Source organism: Zonotrichia leucophrys, chromosome 3 (assembly GCF_028769735.1).
Source record: "Zonotrichia leucophrys gambelii isolate GWCS_2022_RI chromosome 3, RI_Zleu_2.0, whole genome shotgun sequence".
NCBI lineage: Eukaryota > Metazoa > Chordata > Aves > Passeriformes > Passerellidae > Zonotrichia > Zonotrichia leucophrys.
Window position 1 is genome coordinate 18225057 of NC_088172.1, and position 18208 is coordinate 18243264.

The window sequence follows — 18208 nt, forward strand, 5'->3', positions numbered from 1 at the left end:
CTTCATTTAAACTTTTTGTTCCTTATGCCAAAATGAATTATATTCTCTATAATGCAAATTTTCATGGATATAATACAAAAGGAGTGAGTGCTAGGGCTCTTTTTATGAAATGTCTACATGGATTACTTGCCACACAAAAGAGGCACTCAATGGCTGTGAGTTGGGAAGAAGGGAGAGGGTACAAAATGTCAAGAGATTCAAAGGAAGAGAAAAAACCAGGAGGCTGAGGAAAGCAAGCCAATTAATGAAAGCAAAACAAAGAGTATTTTGAGGAAGTCAGGTGTTGCAAGTTAAAGCTGTCCCTTGTAGCCAACACATGCAGCTGATAATCCAGCTAGACACAGACCTTGGCAGCATGGTGAGGTCTAATCTTTTTATGGGGATTAACTGTGCTTCAGAATATTCTTCACTGCCTCTGGCATCAGCTTGCTTGCCTTCTGTTAGCATACAAGGTTTTCTGGTACATCTTTTTCTTTCTTTCTTTCTTTTTTTTTTTTTTTTCCTTTCTGCACAAGCTAGCCTAAGCCTCTTCAGATCTCTTGGAGACTCATTGTGTCAAATGGGTCAGCAAGATGATGCACTGTGTTCTGGCACACTCTTATTTTCTGGGTACCAGTGCTGAATGCACTGATGAGATTTCTTTGTGCTGGCATGGCACATAGGATTACATTTTCATTCATATATTCATTGAGTATCAATGAATATCAAAAAATAAATGAGATGTCCCTTTATTTTGGACTTGTATAAGTTTCAAGTGAATCAAAACAAACACTAGCACAGAGGCCTGAAATAATTTTAAAGATTATTTACCCCAGAGTACTCTTACACACTACAGAGATAAAACCACTAGAAATTGATTCAGCCTTACTGTTTTTGTTGGCTCTGGAGAAAATAATGGCTGGGCTAGTCTCTGAACATGTGTTCCTTGGTGAGATGGACAAACCCAGGCAAAATTCAGCCGCACTGCTTCAGAGGGTCCTGGCTGTGAAGGCAATCATCTTGTTTCAAGCTATTCCTGTTTGTGCTACAATATCAGCCTGATCCTTTGTCAATACCACTGCTGGTGAATGTGCAACTGCTGCTGTTGATTGTGTGCTTTTCCCTCTGAATTGTTCTTAGATGCTGAGCGGAAAAATGTGTTTATAATTGTCTGTACAAAGGGTCTTTAGAAACAATTAATCAAAAGACACAGTTGAAGTTACATGCAAGAAATAAGTTGGGTCAGACAAGTATTCTAAAACATAAGATAAAAAAGATGGTACATGAACTAAATCAAGGGCCAGAAGGGTAACAGCAGCCATAACCACTGGTCAGGATTTTTCTTAAGGAGAGGTCACAAATTGAGTTAGTTTATTCCTAATTCTGGGTTTAGGTTCTGTGACGTATCTCAAGTCTTGCTTATGTAAATATGTACATTTACAAATATATGTAAAAATGTCAACTGTACTGAAAAGCATAACTGATAATAGTGGAATTTTACAGGTTCTTCAGGGACAAGTGTCTAACCACCAAATTGCTGTAGAAAAACTGAAAAAAGCTGCTGAAGTGTTATTGGACACAAGGGGAGAGTTGACGCCAGACAAAGATGAGATTCAGAAAACACTGGGTAAAGTGTTTGCTTTTCTTAATACCTCTTAATTTGTCACTTGTGTCTGCATGCATACTCTGGAAGAGAAAAATTACAGGGCTTCCACATTCTTTCTTATGTCACTGTTCAAGTCCATGTTTTGTTGAGTCATAAGTCATTACAACACAGTAATTTTATTGTTGGTCTCTCTCCTTCATGGATCCATATGCTTTTCACTGTCATTTCATTTTTTTCTTTTTACAGAAATAGGGATTGCTGAGCAGAGGTAGTGATTTGCTGAGGATCATAAATTCTCCAGAGAAAAATTACTCCAAGGAGCCTGTTTACAAGCAGTTATTTGAAGTTTGCTTAGCTTAGGGATTACTTCCCTCTAACTTTATGAAACTGCCTATGAAGGGGTTGACTTTGGTAGGCTGCCAGATGCCCACCCACCTTCTCTCTCACTTCCCTTGCTCAAGGGGATGGGGTAAAAGATTTTTCAGATAAGATAGAAAAGCCCACAGGTTGATGGGGAGATCACTCACTTTTTACTGTCATGGGAAAAATAGATTTGACTTGGCAAAAATTAACTTTCATTTATTGCCAAATAAATTAAGTTTGGGAAATATGAAACAAAAACAAATTACAGCAACATTATCCTCCCCCCCCACTCTTTTTTCCAGGTTCACCATCACTCCTTCCTTCCCAATTAGTGCCCCTCCCTCCCTGCCAAACAGTGCAGTGTGGATGGGAAATGGGTGCTTGTGGTCAGTCTGTAATTTCTCTGCTGCTGCTTCCTCCTCACACGTTTCCCGTGCTCTGGTGAGGGACCTCTCTGCAGGCTGAAATCTTTGAGGCTAATATTGTTCCAGTGTGGATGCAGGCTGCATTTCCTTCAGGAAATATCCACCTCCTCTAGCCTGGGTCCTCTGTGTGCTGCAGTGTGGTTATCTGCTCCCATCCTCCACAGGCTTCAGGGCAATCTCTGCTCCAGCACCTGGAGCATCCCTCTTTCTTCTCTGACCTTCATGTCTGCAGGGCTGTTTTCATACTTTCTTTTCCCTCATTTCTCAGTCCCATGCAGTGTTTTGCCTTTTCTTAAATGCATTTTTCCAGTGGCACCACCAGTTTGGCTGAGGAGCTCAGCTGTGCTCTATGATGGGTCAGCTGGAGTTGGCTGGAACCATCTCTGTCTTCCATGGGGCAGCCCTTGACCTCCTCTCACGTGAACCAAAAACAACTTGTCACTAACAAACCCTTACCAGCACCAAAACCTTACCACCTACACCTAATACTCTTTCCTATCAATTGTGAGAAGTAGCACAGCGTGACATTCACATGTCACTGTCTGAAGTTTGAAGATGCTGTGTGTGTATCACCCAGCTATCTCTTCATAGAATCCTGTAAGTAACTTGCAGAACAACAAAACAGAACAACGGTGGCTTGACTCTTTAGAGCTGGTGATAAAACTCTATGGGAGGTACCTGGAGCTTGCAGTTTTCAGAAAGTTATTTCGAAAGTATTGGACATGTAATGAAGAACCATCTGGAAGAACCTCTCAGATCTCACAGTAACATAAGAGACATAATTGTAGAAGAGTTGTCTTAATACTCTGCTATTTTATTTCTTGGGAACAGTCAACAGCTGTCTTAAGCTAGAGCTACATGGAAACCAGTTTCTAACACTGGGAACTCTGGGAATTACTGCTGTATGCTACTCGCTCATTTCCCTTGTCTGATGTGTGTAAGCTAAAAGCTTAATTTGGCTAGAAGAAGAAATTGAAATAGATCTTCTCTTTATCAGATGATATTGTGGAAAGATATGACAATTTATCCAAATCTGTGAATGAGAGGAATGAGAAGCTTCAAGTAACTCTGACACGATCCCTAAGTGTGCAGGACGGTTTGGATGAAATGTTTGATTGGATGGAAGGAGTTGAAAAGAGCCTTAAAGAACAAGATCAAGTGCCTTTGAATTCTGCTGCTATTCAGGACATTATTAGTAAAAGCATTGTAAGTAGCATTCTTTGAAAAAAATAAACAGTTGTTTGATAGTTCAGATTTAAAGACTGAATTAAAATCTTAGGTTGGCACCTTTCATGGATTAAAAATACTTACTAGAGAGGAGTGTTGTATGAAGTTAAACTGCTCATAAAGATTTTTGTAGCTGAAATAGTTACACCAATGGTCTAGCTGTAGTGGTTTGTTGCTTTATATAATAGATGAATTTCACTTGTTAAAATTTAGTTGCAAGTAATACAAAGTAGTTCTTGTATGTTTCAGATGCTAGAACAAGACATTGCAGGTCGCCAAAGCAGTATAAACACTATGAATGAAAAAGTGAAGAAGTTCATGGAAACAGCAGATCCATCCACTGCATCCACACTGCAAGCTAAAATGAGCGAGCTTGCAGGAAGGTTTTCTGAAGCAAGTAACAAGCATAGGGAGAAGCTTATGAAAATGGAAGAATTGAAGACTAAAGTGGAGTTATTTGAAGGTCTTTCAACAAAACTCCAATCATTTTTAGATGAGAAAAACCGGGCTCTAAGTGAGACAGAGGCACCAAGAAAGGATGTCAGTGAAGTGTCCCAATACATGCAGGTACTCTAGCACTCAATTTGTATGCATTGGGGGTTCTTAGTCTAACTCATCTAAGTGATTGAATAAGAAACAAGGCATGTTTTGGGTTTTTTTTCCAGCATTGGTTGGTTAGCTAAAATCAAGAGTTTAACTTTGAACGAGATGGTAAAGTCTAATATGAAGAATGTAATCCTATTTTGCAGGAAGCTAGTGTAGAATTGGCACAACACAAGAAGGATCTGGAAGTTTTGAAGCAGCTCCTTGAAGAACTTTCATTCCATGCTCTTCCTGGAGATAAAGCACTGGTATCAGAAAAAGTAAATGCTTTGTCAAAGAAATTCAAAGAGGTAGAGGAGACAATAAAAGAAAAGTAAGTTGGATAACCAAAGTGTTTCCATTTTGGCTAATAGCACAGTATGAATGTTGTGATTACTGCTATCTTTTTGTATGCAATCTGAAGATATTGCAGTTGACCAGAGTAAATAAGGGATTTTTTTCTTGGAAGGAAAATATTCTATTTGAAAATGCGTCTGTAGTTAGTCTCTCTGGCCCAAGAGCTCTAAAAAATGCCATAAAGATATGTAATTTTTCAAACTTTGTGACATTCACAGGATTGCTGGCAATTTTAAGAAAACCCTACTTCTCCCCTTCTGTGATAGAGCATAAATTGCTACTTGTGTATATTGCTTTAGAGTACTATTTGGCATCAGGCTGCAAAGGGAAACTGGAGAAATTGTAAGAGATTTCATAGAAGTTACCTTGCAGTAAGACTAGGTTCTGCACATTATGCTTATATCCATAAAATTAACTTTTTGACACTGAATTTAGGAATAGTAATATCAGATTAATAATATTTGCTGGTTTAATTATTAGAAGGAATACTGTTATTTCTTTGCTTTTAATTGTCTAGAGAAGAGGATGTATCATCTTGTCAGAAAGAAATGGATGCTTTTGAGCTCCTTGTAGAATCATTGAAGAAATGGATAAAAGAGACGACAGAACGAATTCCTGCAGCACAGCCCTCTCTGAATACAGAGGAGTTAAAGAAACCTTTGGAAGATACATTGGTAAGCCTTTGCAGAAGTGAAATCTGGCTGAGGGAAATAAGGCACCTATTACTAATATTGAAATACAGATTTAAGATGTAAGCAGTCACAGTAATTGGGACTAGGGGTCTGCATTTATATTCCCATTTACTTTTGTAAGCTTGCAACAGATTCCCAAGCAGCAAAGTTGTTCCTTTCTGTACACTAATGCTCTTAAGTTTGAAGTCAGTTTTGTAATGAACAAATTACTGTCTTTCTTGACCAGAATTTAAAAGATGAATGGACATTAAAGGCACCTGAACTGCAGAAAATGAATAGCAGAGGAACTTTGCTGTGTAGCTTAATCACTGCTGTGACTTCTCCTGCAAAACTGAGAGCAGTTGCCAAATCAGGTATGGTTTTGTATAACCAGGTAAGCCTAACATTCCAAGAATTTTTAAAACCTTCAAGACAAAAATTAATATTGTTTCACCCTTGGATTAGCATTCTGAATATTATGCCTTGTGAGAAAACACTTAGCCCTGTTTCTTCTGACCATTGTTTGCCATTTCTATTTAAACTGTGTAGCTGCTAAAGAAATTCAACACACATTCTCATTGTTTTACTCTGCCAAAATAATGTTAAAGTGTGCTGATGTAAAAGTTTATCATGTCCTAGAGTTATTATGTAATTACCAGATAGGGAATAAAATTACAATTTCACAGTTGCCTTCACCTCATCCCAGAAAGCTTCAGAGAATGAGCAATTGACTTTTTCTGATCAGTGTTGGGTGCTTCATGTATCCATCAAGTCTGCAAGCAAGAGAAATACAAACCTTGCTTGGCAAACTCTGATGTACATGCACAGAGATGCCTATTTAATGGCCAAAAGGCTATTCTGTGACAGCAAGCAAACACAGAAAGGTTTGCAGAGTTGTGGATTTTTTTGTTAGAAGAGTGATGAGGAGATGGTTTATATAAAAAATGAGCCTAGGTAAATGTACTCATCCTAACATGATATCATAATTGGTATTAGTCAGTGTTTTATTTGAAACAACAGCACAGAAGGGAAACAATTTTGTATCTCAGCTTGATTTTCCTGGGCCAAAATGTGTTTTTTTGTCTAGACCAGCTAAATTCTACTGGCAATCCTAATTTAAAGATAGCAAGTCTGTTTCCATGATTTTTTTTACTCTAGTGCTAAATATTAATTTGTTTTACAGAAACCAGTAATTCTGCCAAGTATCATTCCAGACATAGTTCAAGGACACTGGGGCATTTTAATGGCAATAAGCACATTATCAGTCAATTTTTGAACTGACTAGGTCTGGAAATAAATTCAAGTGTGTTGGCCTTCATTGGTCATCTGTAAATGACTGGAAGGTTGGGGCCTGACAGAGGATACCTATTGGGCAAAAGTAGAACACTTTCTTTCTTATATCTCTTTGTAATAGCTGCCTCTGGGTTGTTGGGTTTTTTTTTTGTTTTGTTCAGTTTGTTGGGGTTTTTTTAACTTTAAATAAAAATCTTTCAAAGAACATTTTGGAATCTTCTATGATCTATTTGGGCTCATTCGTCTGCCTCTTTTCTACTCATGCATCCAGATAGAAAAGTTAAATAGCTATCACATAAGAGCAGCTACAATCCTCCAGACCAGAACATTTGCCCTCCTTGACAAGAGCTGTACTGTGTATCACTTTATTGCAGTTATAAATACCAGAGTCCAGCTAAAAGAGTGTGAAGATCCACAGGACTCTGGCTGGGGTCTGTGACTTCTCTTATCTGGTTTGTTTTCTCTTGCCATCCTCCAGCTGCCACTAATGTGGTCCTCACTGTGCAGCTGGTACTGTGCACAGCCTTTTCCAAGGCAACCAGTAATGTTCCTCTGCTAATTGCTCTTCTGGGAATACACATGTGCAGGAGAGCGGGAAGTGATTCTCCCTGCAGCTCTCTACAGTGTGATCTCGTGGCCCTGCTCTTTGCTCTGACTCCATTTTATAAAGCCCATTAGCTCTGGTTTCAGAGGCTCTGATATTATGGTTAATCAGTAGAGCTGCCTCAGAGTAAGGATTTCAGGTATAAGAGGGCCACATTGCAATTCCTGTCATGGAGCACATGCTTCAGTCTTGCTTAAGACAAGAGAGGGAGGGATTAATCCAGGTGCTTTCGAGAGCTTTGTGCAGAGTTACAATGCACATAAACCAGAATCTTTTTAAGTTGGAAAAGACCCTTAAGATCATGAGGTCCAAACACTAACTCAGCACTGCCAAGTCAGCACTAAACCATGTCCCCAAGCAGCACATATACATGGTTTTTAAATACCTCCAAGAACGCTATCTAAGCCACTTCCCTGGTGGATAAAGGTGCTCTAGGTAAGCAGTGCCTTTGGTTGTGGTGTCTGCAATAAGCACTCTGAGCCTCTTTGCTGTTTAATGTTTAGTGCTCTCCTCAGTCACAGCATTTGCCAGCTCATCCTCTCCCAGACTACACCTGTCCCAGCTGGGTAAAACTGTGTCCTCAGTGGGGAACAGGGCCCTTTGGGGAGAGGAAGGAAGTGCTGTCAGCAATCTGGATGTGAATGGCCTCACAGCTAGGGCACAGAGCTTTGGCCCTGCTCAGTGGTTTAGTACAGAACTGTGAGCAGCAGGACTGCTGATGCACCATACATTTGTGCACCTTTGTAAGGTCATGCATGTACACCCCACCCTCTGTGCCCCGCTCTGCTGTGTGATAACCCCTTATGGTCCTGGCTGGCTGGAGCTCTGTTCTTCGGGTTGTAATGGCAGCTATGGGTCATGATCTTTGGAAGAGGAAATGAAGTGCTGGGGTTATGGTGGGGAAAGGCTCACATAAGCAAGAGGCTTCATCTCTTTTGATTCACAGGTAGCACAATTTTAAATGGTGAAGGAGGAGCTCCAGGAACTCAGGATTTCTTGAAAAATAAAGGTCAGTAAAAATGTCCACATGTGATGAAGAATTGTTGCTTGCCAATTGCTGTTAAATGTGGAAGTATTTTTTAAATGCTGTACATAAATCTGCTTGTTAATAATGTGTCATTATTAGACTGAAATTTCACATCACCATCACATAAGACAATTACATTGACTAGGGCATGTAATTATAACAATACCTATCTTACTATTGTCTTTGAAGACCAACAAATCTGGCCTTGTTTTCTGAATCAATATATACTTTTATATATACACAGTGATGGATATTTTAATATGACATGACTTTTGAGAAATACCTTTCAATGAGGATTGAAACTTTGACATCCATCAGTATTCACAACGTGTATACACACAAAGACACCCATTTTATATACATTTCTATCACTGTGACTGACTCTTTTATAGAAACAAAGGAATTTTTATATAAGGACTTTATAGTAGCTGAACTGTGGCCCAGTATGTTCAACTTTGGTCATGGAATTGTTACTTAAAATACTAAAACAGCAATGGGTAGAAAGATTGAAACATGTCTGTGCACTTGTATGTATTGAAATAATGATTTCTGTGAAATAAGAAGTTCTTGCAAATAGGAACTTATATTAGCTCATTCAGATGTAGTGTTGCCACATTTAGAGTGGATTGGGAATAACTCTAACATATTCAGTGACTTCTTACTTAGGGGACTATCAGCTACTGTTCAGTACTGTTTCACTACATTCAGTATTGTTTCAAGGGCTTGTAACTTCTAACACAGTCTTTGTGCACCTCTTGTTACAGAACTGACAACTGTTCAACAAGCCATGTCTAATGTAAATCACAGCTATGAAGATTTGGGAGTTCTATTGAATGAAAAGATTTCAGAACTAGAAAGTATGCTTTCAAAAATGCAAAATATTCAGGAAGAATCAGCCTCAATGATGCAGTGGTTGCAAAAAATGGACAAAACTGCATCAGACTGGGAAGCTGCTCCAACAGATAGTGAAGCAGTTAAAGCCCAAGTTGAACAACATAAGGTACTTTGTGCCTTCAAACAAATACTTTGTCTTGTAGTTATTAGGCAGATGCTATGAAATAACTGATATCTCAGTCTAGCTTAATGTTACAGAGAGTATTTAAATGATCCTACTAAGCATATTAGTCAGGCTTAGAGCAAATCTGGCAAACTGTGTCAGTGGAGTAAAGGAACACTGTGTCAGAGAGAATGAATTTTGCAGGTCAGAAAATAATAATTTTGGTGGACAGTTTGAAAAGGTGAGGCTATGCTGATTGTGCAATAAACTTTTTTAATCTCAGTGGTTTAGAGGTTTATAACAGATTACTTTTAATATCTGAAGGGCTGTATGTGTCCAAAAGCTGTTTCTGCAGCTGCTGGCTCACTGATGCTCCACAGACCTCCCGGTCTCTGCAGCTGCAGTGGCTTATGCCTCCTCCAAGGCAGTGTTTCTCTTCAGCAGCCCTGTCATGCTTGTTAAGTTATATAGCTGCACAACAGCCTCCTTCCCCCTTTATAATTGATATGAGAAAACCACTGATTCAGCAGTAAGCTTCTGTCCTCTTTCAGCATTGGAGACATATGCTTCCCTAGCAATGAAGGACAATATTTACACATGTAAGGTTCATCTAGAAAGGGAAATGTAATGGATAGGGAAAATTCTTTTCTTGCTTGTGATTGTATATAAACAAAGACAGAATTAGATTTAACTGAGTTTCTTTTATATTTGGCAGGTCACCCTTAAAAATTAACCTGACCAGCTACCAACTTCCTCAGAGTTGGATAACATTCAATCATAAAACTCAGACTAAGTGTGAAAGAAAACCAGCTCTTTTTTCTTAACAGAGAATGTGCAAAGCTATCATGATCATCTAACCCGCAGTGTAGTAATAGAAAAGTATTCACAAATAGTTGGAAAACTGAGTGAGTGCCCAGGCAAGAGTCATCTGATGCACTGGACCTTTTACTCGAAGTTCTACATCAAGTACAGTTTGTTCAGTGTTTACTTTTGTGGGTTTTGGATAATTAATAAGAAACATTCACTTCTGTCTGCAAGAACAGCATTAATTAGGATTTACTGGAGTGTCTCAAGTTAGAGATCTTAGGTTCTCTTCTGTTAGGTTTGCACTTAAAACTCTGATTCTCTTTAAACTATGGGTTTAGGAGATCTACATTAAATTGTCTGTGATAGCAGGACTGCTACTGAGGTAAACGAGGCCACACCACACCCCTCTCTGTCAGAGCTAGCTGGCTTATTTTGCTGTGAACTAGATTGTATCAGTCAGTTTGCCTTCTGTACACAAATAGATTCCAAGTATATGTGAACATAATGGGACCTAGTGAATCTTATTTATCTGAATTCTTCTAGTTCTGTCACTTCTTCAAATTAAGCAATAATTATTAATATAATTTATATCTGTTGGGTTTTCTCTTCCAAAAAAATTGACTAGCAACATATGTCCTTATAACATGTTTTGAGATTCATAGCAGAAAAGCAGTATATGTAGGCTAGATTTCTTTTTGTCTTTATGTTTTGCATCTCAGTATTATGGACTACAAACTTTACCATTCTTCTTTAATTTCTTATTTATTCATTTTATCACCTAAATTTTCAGCTTTTTGAAACTGAATTAAAGCAAAGTGCAAATAAAGTGCAGGAACTGAAGGACAAAGTTACAGAGCTGTTGGAGAAGAACCCTAACTCTCCTGAGGCACCTAAGTGGAGACAAACATTGGATAAAATAGGTATTTCAATAAAGCTGTATTATAGCTCAGACTGATATGGAAGTTGTTTTATTATGAGTTTTTAAAAATGTATTACAAATAACAAGTATTTTTAATACCTTGTTTCCTCTTACCTCTTAAATTCTGTGGAAATAACTCCATTTGCAAGTGTGTAGATCTGATTTAATTCCAGTCATGTCCATGGGCTTTGAATTTGTATTAGTGCACAGGCTATAGCTTGACTCCCTGTTTGAGAGGCTTTATCTTTTTCAAACGTTGTGCAGCTAAAACTTGACTGGCCAGTTACAAGCAACATATATATTTTGTTCTTTTTACAAAATATAAGGTGATTCTAATTTCATGTAGAAAATGGTTTGAGTTCTTGGTAGTGATCTTCTGCATGTATTTTCCCCATGAACTAGTGGCTTTTGGCATTTTGTGGGTTTGGTGTTTTTTTGCTGTTTTCTAAAACAGTGTAAATGTTGCTAAAAAACCTGTATAAATGTTACTTTTAAGAAGCCAGTGAAAATAAAGAAAATTACCATGCTTAGTCAATAGATTTTGAGATATTACAGCACTTAATTGTCATGAGCTTTTAAAAATTGGTTTTATGTTAATCATATTTTAAATCAATTATAGGTCAATAGCATGGTATGTCAATCTTGTTTCATGGTGATAGGCATTTCCATTGCTGCACCAACAGTAATTTTGAAGCTGAGAATTTTCCAGTCTGTCCTGCTTGTTTCAGAGTGGAACTCTGAAAAGTTTAAGGGGCAGGTAAGGTCTCCAACAGACCCTTAGTTGTGCTGAAAGGGGATTCATACAGAATGAGCAGAGGACTGTGAAGCAGCAAATGGAACTGTTAAAAACAGGGATGAAAATCAGGGACAGGGAGACTTGGCAAAATACCAGAGCTGACTGAGCAAGCACTGACAGTATCACAGAGGGGAATGGGGAAGTTACAAGATTAAGACTCAAAGGCTGCTCTGGAAGCCACTTGCCATACTGGAAAAGACCACAGACTGGCAAGGTGTGAACCTAAGCCCACACAGTGCTTTTGAAATACCTATATGCAGAAGTATTCTCATTGTCCAGCATTAGGTACCAGGTTTAGATGTTTTAGATGAATGGTTTTAGATGAATGATACAGATATTAGAGTTAGGCTTTTTCATTAGAGTTGGGCTGTTCAGAGCTGAAGCCTAATTTTCTGCTTCTGATCATCCTTGAAAACTTATGAGGCTTTATTATTGACTAAGCAGGGGTATTTGTCTATCTAAATCAGGAACTGGAGTTATAACTGAGTAGAACTCTTTGCCTTCTATATCATTTGAGACCAAAGCCTAAATTTGGGGGTATTTCATTTAGTAATATTCTAGTATAATTTTATTACATGTGGAATATTCATTGCTCTAAAAATTCCACACGTGGCTGACTGTCATCCAAGTCTATGTGGGTCTGACTTATAAGATGTTATTTGCAGAGTCACTGCAATAAGGCATCTGGAGTTAATCAGCATGAAGCCTTATGAGAGAGCTCTGTTTATATTTCATATATAGTCTGCTGTCTCACAATCCATCTGCTAGAATATGCATGCAATGTGTTAACATTACCTTTGTTAGATTCCAAATGGAAAGAGCTCAATCAAGTTACATCTGAGAGACAACAAAAACTGGAGGAGTCTTCAAATTACCTGATCCAGTTCCAGACAGCAGAAGCTCAGCTAAAGCACTGGCTTGTAGAAAAGGAGCTAATGGTCAGTGTGCTGGGACCATTATCAATTGATCCTAATATGCTGAATACACAAAAGCAACAGGTTCAGGTGAGTAGTGCCAACACACACTATTGATTTAAGTTTCTTCTGCCTTTTTGCTATTAGCAAAGTACTATTTTGCATCTAGAGCAGAACATGGTTAGTATAAGCCATTAGATTTGTTTATCTTTAGGTATCAGCTTACATCATACTTGACTACAGTAATTACAAGAAAAAATTATCATAAGAGTGAATAGAGACCAGAAAAAATAAAGAAAAATGTTGAGGAGACATTGATCAATGTCAGTATTGTTTAAAATTAAGTATTTGAAACATGAACTATGATCTAATACTATGTGAAATACTATGACTCAATATTGGTTTATAAGTGCTTCAAAAGTCTAGACAGATGGCATAAGACTATCATGTATCACTTCACAGTCCTTAAAAGTTCAACCTAATTGACTTAGAAAGGGTTTGGAATGTTCTGTAAAGTAAAACCATTACATTTGTCCCTTCTTTTGCAAGCACTGTGATTTACTGTCAAAAAACCCCAAAACAACTGAGAACCAGTGATATAAACTTAAAAGGTCTTACACTACACATTCAGTCATTTTGTGAATTAGCCAAATAGTCTCTGTTCTATAATAAAACATTGCAATATTATGTCAGAATACACCTTCTTTGAAGTTCTTTCTTAAGACAAATATCAAAACTGTCTAGGAAAGAAGATGCTACTTGAAACTAAACAGCCCTTACTTTACTTGGTGTGGTTGCTTAATTACTGTAGTATTAACAGAATTCGTTGTTTACTTGTATCTCCTGGTTGAATTTCTATTAGATGATGTATAAATTCACGTAATTTTTTTCTGTTTCTTTGATGTAGATACTTGGAAACAACACAGTTTATGTAGAAGGCACATTTATTTCACTGGCTTTTAAACTTGAATATACTCAATAATAGAGCTTAGCTACGACAAATTCTACATGAATTTTTGTCAGAAGAACTTTTTTTCTCATGAAGTAAATCCTTTTTAAAATTCTTTTTTTTCCCCCCTAGATTCTGCTCAAAGAGTTTGACACCAGAAAGCCACAATATGAGCAGTTAACTATGGCTGGGCAGGGGATTCTGGAGAGACCTGGTGAACATCCACCCTCACATGAAATTGTAAAAGAGCAACTGGCAGCTGTGGCACAAAAGTGGGACAGTCTAACCAGCCAGCTGAAGAAGAGATGTGACCGAATCGACCAAGCAATTGTGAAAAGCACAGAGTATCAAAGTTTACTCAGAAATCTCTCTGATAAGCTAAGTGCCTTGGATAATAAACTTAGCAGCAGCCTGGCTGTGAGTACACAGCCCGATGCTGTGAAACAACAGCTGGAAATTGCTAAAGAAATGAAGGAGGAAATAGAACAGGAAATGAAGAATATAAATGCAGCACAAGCTCTTTGTGAAGAGCTGTCAACACTGGTTGGGGAAGAGTATTTGAAAGCAGAACTTACAAGACAATTAGATGGCATCTTAAAATCATTTAAGGACATTGAGCAAAAATCAGGTCAGTATTTATTTAAAGAAAAACAGTAACTAAGGCATAAAGTAAGGTAAAAGCTTGTAATAGAGGTGAGCTGAGCCTGGTGGCAGCTCTCTATCCAGTCCAACCCCCAAGCAGTTCTATATTAGAATTTAGAAGAATCCCCATGCCTTGAAAAGGTAAAAACAATACTGGGGATCTCTAGTGAATGGTTTAGGAAATAACTTGGAGTAAAATAACAAGGCTGCTTTTTTTGTCATGTCTTCCTTCAGGTGCATCTTCACTGAATTAGAATGCCAAGAGAGGATGCTGTTCATTGAGCTACCAGCTTCATAGGGGCAGAGTATAAACCAAAATAATAATTTTTAGGCTAACACCAGTTAATGGCTTAGTGAAACACAGTGGTAATTGTATAAAACTGGCTGTGACAGAAAGGGGCTGGTAGTCTGCAGCTTTTCCTTACCTTGTGAACAACAGAACTGAGCAAGTAATACATTGCAAGTGATATCATACTTTGTTCTCCCTAGCAGCCTCAGTTTTGGGTTTTTAATTTCCTCTGGTTATGAGTAACTTCAAAGAATCTCCTTAGGAGGATGTATTGCCTGTAGGCCATGAGTTAGACATTACTGGGTTATACCACTTCATATTCCCCGTGCTTACACTTCCTAGTACCATGAATCATAATTGTGTGTTTTTTACCACCAAAATCTGCTCAAATGGGGTCCATGTAGACACAGACTGGATAAGCTCACCTCATTTGATTCATGTCCTATTGCCTTCTGTATTACAGGAATGAGTCTGCCCCTTGCAAGTAACTTGGTTGTCTGCCAGTCCAACTTCACATACTAAGGACTGGCTTTCTTAAAATTAATGATCATGCATGATACAATCAATATTAGTTATTTTTTTTCACTGAACACTAGCAGGTTCTGCTAATGGACCTCTGTGCTGCCTTCTCCTTTGTAGATAACCACATTCAGCAGCTTCAGTCAGCATACACCACTTCTCATCAGTTCCAGCAGATGTCCAAAGACTTTGAGGCCTGGCTAAGCAAAAAGAAAGAAGAGCTGAACCAGGCTCGTCCTGTGTCAGCCAAACTTGAGGCCTTGCAATCACTCATTGAAGAACAGAAAGATTTTAAGAAGACAGTGATCGATCAGATTAGTTCCTATGAAAGAATTGTTGCAGAAGGAGAAAGTATCTTACAGAAGACTCAAGGAGATGACAAAGCAGAGTTACAATCCCAAATTGCCACACTCAAGAATAACTGGGATGAAATGAATAAAAAGGTAAAAGAAAGGGAGGACAAATTAGCAGATTGTCTGGAGAAAGCCCTCAAATATAAGCAGCATGTAGAAAATCTGCAGCCGTGGATAGAGAAGTGCCAAAGCAACCTGTGTGAATTGAAAGTTGGCATAAACCCTGTTGAAATAGAGGATTCTATTGTTCAGGTGAGGGCATGGCAGAAGGACCTGGATAAACACCATGGGATGGTGGAACTATTAAATAATTCTGCTGAAAGTTTGCTCAATGCAAGTCAAACAGATAAAGAAATTATTCAAGAAGAAACTAAGGTGCTGAATCAGAATGTGAAAGTGGTTACAGAACAGTTACATAAGAAGAGAGAGTGCTTGGAAAATATGGCACAAAGACTGAAAGAGTTTCAGGACTCATCCAGGGAAACTGAAAGACAGCTTAAAAGTGCCAAAGAGCATCTGGAAGCTCACGACTCACTTGGACCTCAGTCATTCAGTAACAAACACCTGACAGTGATGCAGGCCCAGCAGAAAGCCTTGCAAGCTTTAAAACCTCACGTTGATTTAGCAAAAAAGCTTGCCCAAGACCTGGTGGTAGAAGCTTCTGATTCAGCAGGTGTTTCTGACCTCTTACTCCAAGCTGAGTCCTTGGAGCAAGAATACACTGCAGTGAAGCAGCAAGTTGAGGATAGGTGCTCATTCCTAGAGACCAAACTTCAGGGAATTGGCCACTTCCAAAACAGCATCCGAGAGATGTTCTCTCAGTTTGCAGAGTTTGATGATGAACTTGATAGCATGGCTCCAGTGGGAAGGGATCTCAAGATACTGCAGTCACAGAGAGAGGACATAAAATGTTTCATGAAAAAGTTGGAGGATCTTATAATGAATAATGAAAATGCTAATAAAAACTGTAAAATTATGCTGGCCACAGAAGCTGAAGCTTCTCCTGATCTTGTTGGTATAAAGAGAGACTTGGAAGCTCTAAATAAACAGTGCAACAAGCTAAAAGACAGAGCAAAAGCCAGGGAAGATCAAGTGGAGAGTACTATTTGCCGTGTTGAGGAGTTTTACACTAAGCTAAAAGAATTTTCCACTCTGCTCGGGAGAGCTGAAGAACATGAAGAGTCACAAGGTCCTGTTGGAATGGAAACAGAAGCTATTAATCAGCAGCTGAATACATTCAAGGTAGGAAGATTGCTTTCTTACTATCATAAAGTGTTTTACCACAATACCATTTTATTAAACATTATAGTGAAAGAGCCTGGTTAAGTGCAGACCTTAGAAGAGTCTTGTTTCACAGCAGTCTGTTCTGCCTGTATGCATTTTATCTGTTTTAAATGGGGATCTTATGCTCTAGAGAAGATTTCCTTTGCTACAGCTTGGCAGACATTGGGAATTTTACATCTCAGTAAAATTCCCAGTTCCTGCACCCCAATTCCCTCTTCACCTCTCTTCACTATCTTGTTATCTTCTGTAATCCATCTGCCTTTCTGTTTTTGAGAAACATCTCTATTTGATGTCCATGTATTACCCAACTTTCATCTTCACAGTGGTGTGAATTTTAGACTCCAGTGTTCATATATCAGCCCACATTCACTTTGCTCATCTGAGTAGTTTAGGTTTTTTTCATGTAGATATAGCTTTCAGCATATTTAGGTTTAAGATGTTACCTTTTGCCATTTTCTGTTCTGATACACTGGCCAGTTTTACCTCACTGAATTCCACCCTCACCTAGAAATATCCTAATAAAAAGAAAACAGGCAAAATAATCCCCGTATGATATTGGGATTTTTCTGTAGCATCCTTATCCAAAATGCACTCCAGAGCTTCTGTGTGTAGCTTTTTTAATCTGCCAGCTAGCAATCCATGTCCAGCTCAAAGAAATGCATTGCAGTGATAGTGAGTGTTAATTGAGCTTTGCTGCTGAAATAAGTACAGATATTTGCTTGGAGTAGGTTGCAAGAAATGAATTTCCAGTTTTCATCAGAATGATTTATAGATGTAAGCAGTGTTTGAAAAAGATCATAAATCTCCTAGTGGCTATATAGTAGCACTGAATATTCTGAGCAGCTCTGGTTTCATTCCAATATAATATTGATTCAAATGTTTGTATGACTTATACATTAGTTGACACTTGATGATAAAGCCCAACCTTCATTGCAGTATTTGATAAGCCATGCTGTTTGATGACCTTGGAAAAGAGTCATTACATGGTTGGCCAACAGAGGGTGCATTTTGCTTGTTTAAGCCATATTGGAAAGGAAAATTAAACCTGAAAACTTTCATCTGGGAATTTCAAATGGAAGTTACTGTGAGTTTTGGTGATCTCTGAGAATGCATAAATAGAGACAAAAATCTTGAACAAATAGTTACATTATGAGGAGATTCCATTAGACTGGGAGGATTAAAATTGTATGCCACTCTATCCTAACAAGTCTATCTCAATTTAAAAGAGAAACAAATGGCTTTTCTTTGTATATGGTTAGTAAAACACTTTGGATATTGGAAAATAGCAACAGCTCCTGCTGTGAATGCTCTTGCTTACATTGACTGTACAGGACTTAAGTTTTAGCCAGTTTGGGATCTCTGATTTCACCACATTTCTTACATTTTCAAACATTAGCTGCAGCTTCATGTCTTTGTTAATGTGTATTTTACACAATGAATTGTATATGTACAAATATGTATTTTATTATAAAGAAAAATGTTTTATTATAAAGAAAAGTGTTACAAGTTGATGAGCAGATGGTAGGAAAATGCAGTTCCCTGTGTGTTGTCCCAGTGTTGTAGTTCATCAGGGCATTGGACACAACACAGCAGTTGAGCAATTTG

At 38.1% G+C, this 18208-nt stretch overlaps 1 protein-coding gene across 17 annotated transcripts in view; it reads left to right on the forward strand.

Annotated features, from left to right (window-relative positions):
• DST (dystonin) overlaps window positions 1–18208 on the forward strand; it is a 289028-nt gene that overhangs the window by 197788 nt on the left and 73032 nt on the right. For all 17 annotated transcript variants that reach the window (XM_064707534.1, XM_064707535.1, XM_064707548.1 and 14 more), the window contains 12 exons: window positions 1483–1606; window positions 3371–3579; window positions 3850–4167; window positions 4350–4516; window positions 5057–5213; window positions 5458–5584; window positions 8054–8116; window positions 8899–9134; window positions 10729–10858; window positions 12458–12657; window positions 13649–14144; window positions 15087–16561. In XM_064707534.1, coding sequence (XP_064563604.1) covers window positions 1483–1606; window positions 3371–3579; window positions 3850–4167; window positions 4350–4516; window positions 5057–5213; window positions 5458–5584; window positions 8054–8116; window positions 8899–9134; window positions 10729–10858; window positions 12458–12657; window positions 13649–14144; window positions 15087–16561 — 3702 coding nt within the window. The remainder of the gene's footprint in view (window positions 1–1482; window positions 1607–3370; window positions 3580–3849; window positions 4168–4349; window positions 4517–5056; window positions 5214–5457; window positions 5585–8053; window positions 8117–8898; window positions 9135–10728; window positions 10859–12457; window positions 12658–13648; window positions 14145–15086; window positions 16562–18208) is intronic.